Source organism: Apium graveolens, chromosome 5 (genome assembly GCF_009905375.1).
Source record: "Apium graveolens cultivar Ventura chromosome 5, ASM990537v1, whole genome shotgun sequence".
NCBI classification, from domain to species: Eukaryota; Viridiplantae; Streptophyta; class Magnoliopsida; order Apiales; family Apiaceae; genus Apium; species Apium graveolens.
Genome location: NC_133651.1, coordinates 18,909,755 through 18,919,595, shown reverse-complemented (window position 1 = coordinate 18,919,595; position 9,841 = coordinate 18,909,755). Strand labels below are relative to the sequence as shown.

Here is a 9,841-nt window from a genome sequence, read left to right as displayed (position 1 = left end):
ACAACTGTATTGACATTATTTTCATTATTAGAATGATGCCACCCCGTATAAGAGGAACCAGGGCACAGCCAGCAGAATCTGTCAATCAACGACAAAATGAACTTGACCATATAGTGAATGAGGAAAGTGAAGAGGACCTAGACTTTAATTGGTTTGATGAAGAAGGATATGTAGAAGAAGAAGCTGAGGATACCCATCAGGGGGGAACCCCATGAATGAATTTATGGAACTTTTAAGGGCCAATCTGAACCAACAGCCTCTTCCACCACAGCCACATGTTGTCCAACAAACTACCGTTACTGCCTTCAGGGCATTCAAGTCTCTCAAAGCCCCGGAGTTTCTAGGATCTGCCAAACCCGTTGAGGCATGGGCCTGGCTTAAGGAAATAAAAAAGTCTTTCGAGATACTAGGTGTTGAAGAGCGACACAAAACCATCTTCACCTCTTACATGCTGAAGGGGGAAGCTAGGTACTGGTGGGAGTCTAAATGCAACCTCGAGACTGATGTTGTGATTCCATGGGATAGATTTACTCGATTGTTCTTAGGTAAGTACTTCCCTAGTTTTAAGGAGACTTAGATGGAGATTAAGGTTCTAGAGCTGAAACAAGATAGAATGACTGTGGCGGAATACGAGGCCAAGTTTACTGAACTGTCACGATTTGTACCAGAGTTTGTGAATACTGAAGAGAAGAAGGCATGAAGGTTTCATCTTGGTCTGAAACAGTGGATCCAGAACCAATTAGCAGTGTTAGAACTGACAGATTATGCCACCTTAGTGTAGAAACCATCGTTTGTTGAAGCAGGTAGTGAACAGAGTTTGAAATAGAAGGAAAGTAGGAAAGGGAAGATAGGAAGTCAAAGAGGAGGTGGAACCGGGAACAGTAGCCTTCCAAGCAGGTTTGTCAGGGGAGTGGTGTCCCAACCTCGCACCCCGATACTGGAATGTCGAACATGCGGAAAAAGGCACCTTGTGTAGTGTATCCAGACGAGAGCCCCTCTATAATGCTACAAGTGCAACCAAACCGGACACCTCGCCAACAACTGTACCCAACCCATGTTGTGCTTCCAGTATGGGAAAGTAGGGCACATGAGGAATGATTTCCCGACACTAAGACCCCCAGCCTCAGGAATGAGTAGAGCTGCATCCAACCGACCCCCAGCTATTAGTAATTTCAACATGACCGTTCAGGACGCTATCTGGAACACTGATTTGATAGCAGGTACCCTTCTATTAAATTCCAAACGTGCAAATGTTTCATTTGATTCTGGTGCGACCAAGTCTTTTATATCTCGAAAGTTTGCTAAGAAGTTAAATCTTAATGTTATACCCTTACATGAGGTATTACAAGTAGAAATAGCAAACCAAGAAATCATTCCTGTAAATCAAGTACACCCTAGATGCAAGTTGAATCTAGAAGGGAAAGTGTTTGAGGTTGACTTAATCCCATTTGCATTAGTTGAATTCGACGTGATCCTGGGAATGGACAGGGTATCCAGTAATGGAGCGCAGATAGACTGTGAGCGAAAAAAGGTATGGATAAGAGTGTAGAAGGGAAAGGAGATAGTGTTTAAAGGTCAACGACAGACCCAAAAATTTCTGACCATGATTCAGGCTAAGAGATTGTTAAAGAAAGGTATCGAGGCCTACTTGGCTTATATGATGGATACTAAGAAGGAAGTTCCCAACATACAAGACATACCCGTAGTAAATGAATTCGAGGATGTGTTCCCAGAGAACTTACCAGGATTGCCAACCGACAGAGAAATAGAATTCACTATAGAAATAGCACCAGGGATGACACCAGTATCTAAGGCCCCTTATAGACTGGCCCCAGTTGAGATGAAGGAACTAGCTTTTCAACTGCAGGAATTGTTAGATAACGAGATGATAAGACCCAGTGTGTCACCATGGGGTGCACTAGTACTATTTGTAAAGAAAAAGAATGGTAGTATGAGATTATGCATAGACTATCGAGAGTTGAACAAGCTGACTATCAAGAATAGGTACCCTCTCCCTAGGATTGACGACCTATTCGACCAGCTCAAAGGTGCTGTGCACTTTTCCAAAATAGATTTGAGGACAGGATAACACCGGTTGAAAATCAAACTGGAAGATATACCAAAGACTTCCTTCGCACTAGGTATGGACATATGAGTTCTTAGTCATGTCATTTGGGCTAACCAATACACCCGCAACCTTTATAGATTTGATGAACAAAGTGTTTAAGAGGTACCTAGACATATGTGTGATAGTTTTCATAGATGATATTATAATCTACTCAAAGACAGAGCAAAAACACGAAGAATATTTGAGGATAGTCTTAGAAATCTTGAGGAATTAGAAGTTGTATGCCAAGTTCTCAAAATGTGAGGTTTGGTTAAAGGAAGTTCAGTTCTTAGGGCATGTGGTGAGTAGCAAAGGAGTTTTAGTTGACCCCGCCAATATAGAGGCGGTATCCAATTGGGAAAGACCGACTACCCCAACCGAGGTTAGAAGTTTTGTGGACTTAGCAGAATATTACCGTAGATTCGTGCAAGACTTGGCCAAGATAGACGGCCCATTAACTAGGTTTACCCGGAAAACGGAAAAGTTTTTGTGGATAGAAAAATGTGAGGAAAGCTTTCAAGAGCTGAAAAGGAGACTGGTGTCAACACCAGTGCTCGCTCTTCCCGATGGAAAGGGAAAGTTTGTGATATACTATGATGCCTCACACAAGGGACTGGGATGTGTGCTTATGCAGCACGGAAAGGCTATTGTGTATGCCTCTCGGCAGTTGAAAGAATATGAGATAAGGTACCCCACCCATGAACTAGAATTAGCAGCCATAGTGTTTGCCCTAAAAATTTGGAGGCACTACTTGTACGGTGAAAAATGCGAGATTTAGACAGACCATAAGAGCCTCAAGTATATCTTTACTCAAAAAGAGTTGAACATGAGATAGAGGAGATGGTTAGAGCAGATTAAGGACTATAATTATGAAATTTTGTATCACCCGGGTAAAGCCAATGTGGTGGCTGACGCCCTCAATAGGAAATAGAGACTCAAAATGATAATGACATCTGAGGAGTTGGTTAAGGAATTTGAAAAGATGGAGATCGACGTGAGAATAACCGGTAAAAGATCAGATGGACTATTCGAGATCAAACTAGTACAGGAACTAGCTAAAAAGAAAAGAGTGTGTCAGGAAAAGATGATCAATGAAAAAAGAGAAACATTGACCAGTGAAAAGGTCAGATGTGAGAAAGATGAGAAAGGGATCATAAGGTATGCATCCCGGATTTGGGTTCCGAAGGTGCAAGAACTAAAGACGAGCTTTTACATGAAGGGCACAGCTCTAGGTATTCAATCCACCCAGGACGTACGAAAATGTACTGTGGCCTTAAGGAATATTATTGGTGGCCTAATATGAAGAGAGAAGTAGTAGAGTGGGTCAGCAAATGTTTAACATGCCAGAGAGTGAAGAATGAACATCAGCGACCGAGTGGACTATTACGGCCCCTGAAAATTCCGGAATGGGAATGGGAGCATATAACTATGGATTTTGTGACAGGCCTACCAAGAACTAAAACCAATCACGATGCCATATGGGTTATTATAGATAGATTGATCAAGTCCGCGTATTTCCTGCCAACCAATGAAAGGTATACCGTAGACAAGTTAGTGGATATTTACCTGAGAGAAATCGTGGTGAGGCACGGTGTTCCCGTTGCTATACTGTCATATAGGGACCCAAAGTTTAACTCCTGATTTTGGAGAAGCTTCCAAGAATGTTTAGGCACCAGACTGAATATGAGTACCGTTTACCATCCCAAAACAAATGGGCAAAGCGAAAGGACTATCCACACCCTAGAAGATATATTGTAAGTATGTGCCATTGACTTTAAAAGAAACTGGAATGACCACTTACCCCTGATCGAGTTTGCCTACAACAATAGCTATCACGCTAGCATTGGAATGCCTCCGTATGAAGCTCTTTACGGAAGAAGATGCCGCTCTCTCTTGTGTTGGGATGAAGTTGGAGAACATAATATAATAGGACCTGAGTTTTTCCAGCAGACCAGAGACATGGTGGGACTCATTAGAAAGAGGCTGGTAGCAGCTCAAGATAGACAGAAGAAGTACGCCGACCAGACCAGGAAAGATAGAGAGTATGAAGTGGGAGATTTAGTGTTGTTGAAAGTATCTCCATGGAAAGGAGATATGAAGTTTGGAAAGAAAGGGAAATTGAGTCCCAAATTTGAGATCTTGAGGAGGATATGACCTATAGCTTACGAGCTCGCCTTGGCTCCTAACCTGCAACAAGTGCACAATGTGTTCCACGTGTCAATGCTAAGGAAGTACCATACTGATGCGCGACATGTGATAGAGTATAAACAGGTAGACTTACAACCAAACCTGACCTACGTTGACCAACCAGTGAGAGTGATGGACCAGAAAGAATAAGTGCTGAGGAACAAGACTGTGAAGCTGGTCAAAATCTTGTGGAGAAATCAGAATATTGAAGAGTCAACTTGGGAACTAGAGGACGCAATGAAGGAAAGATATCCCCACCTATTTTCTATTTAATTCTGGGACGGAATCCTTTTTAGAGGGGAAGACTGTAATAACTCAAATTTTTGAGACTTTGTAAAACGCTTGATGAATAGTAACACTAACAATCAGGGAAAACTTTTTATCCCACACTACGTTGTGCATCATAAATTTATTTTCCGAGTCGATAACATGATTATACGTACCAAATATGTGTATGTAAACGCTATTAGTTTTTGAAAAAAATGAACTTTGAAAAACGATCGTATCTATGAACCGTCAAGGATTACGAGAATCACAATATAATTGAAAATTTAAAATCCTACAAATTCAAATCCGAGTATGAGACTTTAATACGTAAAGAACGTATAAGAAAGGATTTACCTCGAGAACCATTTACGACGGTTTATTACGAAAATGAATAAGCGACCGAGTGAACGCGTAAGCGAACAAATAAACGTATTAAGACAAGCTAACCATACAAGATAACTAGAGTAAAAAACTAACCATGGTTAATAACCAAAAAAGTAACCTAGATAATAGAACATGATGACCTAGCTAGTGAATAGTAGTGAATAGTGACCAAGGTACTAAGCTAGTATTATAGCTTGGAAATTAGGATGGCTAGCAAGATTGTGATAGATTTCCTTTTACTAGGTGATATATACAAGATCATATAACAAATCTTTCACAAGAAGCATTCAAGTAGCCAACACAAAAACTCTCTCTTCTCTACCTTGAAGCTCCCATTCGGTAATATAAAAAGGAAACAAGAAATCAAATTTAAAACATTAACTTCTAGCCATGGAAAAATTCCACAATTAAATCCTAAGCTTCCTACATCCTAAACTAAGGTAAGTTAAATTTTTGAGAGCATTCTATTAAGGTTCGATTGGTGAAATGATCTCAAGAAAGTAATAATGAATAGTAATGAATATTAACTCTTCTTGGTTTCTTATTTTTATGGAATAATCCGGGTTCCTTAAACACAACCAAGCATTCCCAAGACTCCACCATCAAGAAGACCACATCACAAGCTTTCGAAAAAGGTATAAATCCTTTCCAAAACTTTTTTTAAGGTTTAAGTTTCAATGAGATATTAGCTATAAACCTAGTTTTAGTAGTGTTTTGTAATTTTCTTGATGTTTATTTAGTTAGTATTAAGGTTGATGTTTTTTGCCTCACTAACATGATATTCTTGAGAGGAGTTAGTGTTGAGATGATGATATAGTGGTTGTTGATGGTTGAATAATGATTTAGAGCGTAAACGAAACTTGGATCCTAATCGTAAAATTGTTAAAATGAACAAAACACAACATAAGTTTTCTGCAGAAGTTACCGAAGGTATTGTTGATTGGTATTTAAGACACTTTATTACGCTCCGTAAAGCTTTGAATTGGTGTATTTTTACTCAAGTTGTTGGTTTTTTACGTGTTTTTGTAGTGTTTTTGCATTGTAGGCATTTTCCAGGTAATTCGGTAAATTAGCATGGTTGTAGTGCTAATTTGGTGTTTCGATGGTGTTAGAATAAAGGCTCGTGAAAAGGCCGGCTCAAATCAGCAAGGAGATAGAAGAAGTCAGAATTTTATGCAGAAAGATGGCGCACCCGCACTGGTCAAGTGCGCGGCCGCGCCCAAAGAGCAGAAACTCAGCGTGCCCGCGCTGGTCAAGCGCGTGCCCACGCTTGTCAAGCGCGCGCCCACGCCTGATCGGGGTAGCAGAATTCTGTTTCAATTAGGATTTTGAGAGTTTGAAGCCCTGGTCAATTCTACAGCATATATATAAATAATGATGTTTTTCATGAGGAGAGACGTACAAAAGCTAAGGAAAAAGCATAAGAAGACCGGAGAGCACAATTCAACCAAGGAAAAGAAGATCTAGTTTAATCTTGTGATTCTTTATTTAAGTTGTATCGGTGGATGCTAGTTTTCTTATTCTTGAACCTTTACTTGTGTTTCGTACTTTGTTTTATTAAGTATAAAGACTACATTTATTATACCATACTTTCATCGGAACCCACGTTGATGATGAGTCCGATTATGGGCTAATTGTTATCATGGGGTTCTAGCGGATTTATTTATGGATTTCTTTAGTTAATTTGTTTCAATGCCTTAGTGTGTGGTGATTGTATGAAAACCTAGTATTGGTTGTGCTTATTCGTCTTATGAGCATCGCGAACTTATAAGATAGTGTGTTAATTCTTAATGAAGCGAAAGTGAATTTAAGGGTTTAGAACTTGCCATGCTAGTGTAGGTTCATGTGTTATTATTATGCATGATTCGTAGGTAATTTTAACCATCTTACTTGCCCAATGTAATCATGCTAGATAACTTGTGCATTAAACCGTTATGTTGTCAAATTCTATAGACATAGAGGGTCTCAATATAATTGGTGTATATTCAGCTTCTATCTCTTTTATGGATGTCTGGTAGTAGGGTACTCGTACAACGAAAGTTGGCATTTATTAGTTTTGTGTTATCTGATTAGTGTCATCACCATTACATGCTAAGGTTAAGAACGAAAAGGCTATTGAATGAAGTACTTAATGAAGTTAGAATCCCATATTTGTGTCCTATATTATTCAACTTTATTTATTCTCTTTACTTAATGTTCTCTAGTATAATTCTCAATAGTTAATCGTAGTATAATCAAAACCCAAATTGTTATTCGTCTTAGCATTGAATAATAGCCATATCATTGTTGCATAAGTGCATAAATAACAAAGTTAACCTAAACCAGTCTTTGAGGGATCGAACTAGAAATAATTCTATATTACTTGTGAATGCGCATACTTGCGTGAATTATAGCGCGTGTTTAGCGACTAACAAGTTTTTGGTGCCGCTTCCGGGGACTGGAGTGTTAACTTTTAGTTTATGTGTTTGTAATCAGTGATCATTAAAGTTTATTGACTCAGACATTGTTACTTACTTACTCTTTTCCTTGTCGTGTTTCAGGTACTCTAGCGAGCGTGTATGCATACGCGTTCGCGGGCTCGTAAGAGAAATTTGGATCAAGCCGAGGAAGAAGCTGTAGTGATTCGAAGGGAAGTTTTTGAGGACGAAGAGAAAGTAGCAGAAGAAGAGAAAGTCGAGGAACCAGCTCTAGTAGTGATGGGAGGATCTTGCTCAAAAGTTTCTCACTAAATTCTTTCTGATGGCGAAGACTATCAGGAATGCTCTTACTCAGTTTGCTCAGCAAACTGGAGAATCTATGTGTGAGGCTTGGGATCGATATAAGTAGATGCTAAGGAAGTGCCCACACCATGGCATGCCTGATTGGATGATTATAAACTGTTAATACAATAGTTTGGGCCCTCAGTCTAGACCTATGCTCGATGCAGCATCAGGAGGAGCCCTGTGGGCTAAGAGCTACAATGAAGCTTATGAATTGATTAAACTGATGGCTGCTAATGAATACCAGAATCCTTCTCAGAGGCTAACTCAGGGCAAGGTAGCAGGAATTCTGGAGTTGGATGCAGCAACTGTTATAGCTGCCCAACTTAAAGCGTTGACGATGAAACTGGACTCTACAGTGAATTATGGAGTTAATCAAATCTCTAGTGTTTGTGAGCTTTGTGCGGGGGTGCATAAACTGAGAAATGCGCTATTTCTAGCGAATTAGCTCAATTTTTGAGCAACTTTCAGAGATCACAGTAACAAGCTCCAGCCACTTATCATCCAAATAACCGCAATCATCCTAACTTCAGCTGGAGTAACAATCAGAATGCGGTGCAACAATCTTATCAGCCATACACAGCATGACAGTATAACCCTCCTGGTTTTCAGCAACCGCAATATGCCCCTAAGCAACAACTTCAACTTTAGCAGCTACCGCAAGCTAATGAAAAATCTGAATTGGAGGAGTTGAGGCTCATGTGCAAGAGCCAAGCTGTGTCTATCAAGACCTTGGAGAATCAGATTGGGAAAATTGCTAATGCATTACTGAATCGTCAACCTGGCACGCTTCCAAGAGATACTGAAGTTCCAGGAAAGAAGGAAGTTAAGGAGCATGTTAAGGCAATTACGTTGAGGTCTGGTAAGGTTACAAATCCTGAAAAAGAAAAGACTCCAGAATCTGAAGTTGAGGCTGAAGAAGAAGAAGTACAGAAGGAAGCAGAAGTGGAATTAAGGAAGACTATTGTTGAGCACACTCCTCCTAAAGGTAATACAGGGGAGAAATGGATCTATCCTCCACCTCTTTTCCTAAGAGACTGCAGAAGAAAAAGCTGGATAAGTAGTTTGAGAAGTTTCTGGAGGTGTTCAAGAAACTTCACATCAACATACCTTTCACTGAAGCTCTTGAACAAATGCCTAGTTATACGAAGTTTATGAAAGGTATTCTCTCTAGGAAGGTGAAGCTTGATGACTTAGAGACTGTTGCTCTCACGGAGGAATGCAGTGATGTGCTGCAACAGAAGTTGCCTCCGAAGCTTAAAGATCCTGGAAACTTCACTATTCCATGCACAATTGGAAAGGTGTCATTTGACAAGTGTCTATATGACTTGGGAACTAGCATCAATCTGATGCCCTTGTCAATCTTCAAGAAGTTGGACTTGCCTGATCCAAAGCCTAGTTATATGACTTTACAGTTGGCCGACCGTTCTATTACATATCCACGGGGTATTGTGGAGGATGTCTTGGTCAAGGTGGATAAACTCGTCTTCCCTACTGATTTTGTAATTCTTGATTTCGAGGAGGATAAGAAGATTCCATTAATCTTGGGAAGAACTTTCTTGGCTACTGGCCGAACCTTGATAGATGTGCAGAAGGGTGAGCTCACCATGCGAGTGATGGATCAGGATGTAACTTTAATGTGTTTAATGCCATGAAGTTCCTTATGGAAAATGAGGAGTGCTTAAAAAGGGAGTTGGTTGAATCTGTGGTTACTTCAGAACTTGATCAATTACTAAGGTATGATGCCTTAGAGAAGGCCTTGTTGGGGAATTTCGATAGTGAAGATGATGAAGGGGATGAACAGTTGCAATTTCTGAATGCTTCTCCCTGGAAGAGGAAGATTGATATGCCTTTTGAATCTCTGGGAATGGAGGAGTTGAAGAAAGCTCCTAAGCGCCTCAAGCCATCTACTTAGGAAGCTCCTACTCTTGAGCTTAAGCCTTTACCTAAACATTTGATGTATGCATTTTTAGATGATGCATCTACTTTGCCTGTTATTATTGCATCTGACCTTTCAGGTAGCAACGAGGTGAAGCTTTTGCGAATTCTTAGAGAATTCAAATCGACAATTGGCTGGACTATAGCAGATATCAAGGAATCAGCCCTTCATATTGCATGCATAAAATTTTGCTAGAGG

General features: G+C 40.1%; 1 protein-coding gene and 1 non-coding gene across 2 annotated transcripts; one reads left to right on the top strand and one right to left on the bottom strand.

The window, feature by feature from the left end:
- The first annotated feature begins 577 nt into the window (after positions 1–577).
- Positions 578–1,549, top strand: LOC141659878 (uncharacterized). The gene is made up of 2 exons (XM_074466806.1): positions 578–694; positions 1,070–1,549. The coding sequence occupies exons 1-2, from the start codon at positions 578–580 to the stop codon at positions 1,547–1,549; spliced, it is 597 nt and encodes a 198-aa protein (XP_074322907.1).
- A 6,142-nt stretch (positions 1,550–7,691) lies between these two features.
- Positions 7,692–7,800, bottom strand: LOC141663219 (small nucleolar RNA R71). Its single transcript, XR_012551298.1, has one exon. It is a non-coding gene; the product is annotated as a small nucleolar RNA R71 (small nucleolar RNA).
- Positions 7,801–9,841: the final 2,041 nt, after the last annotated feature.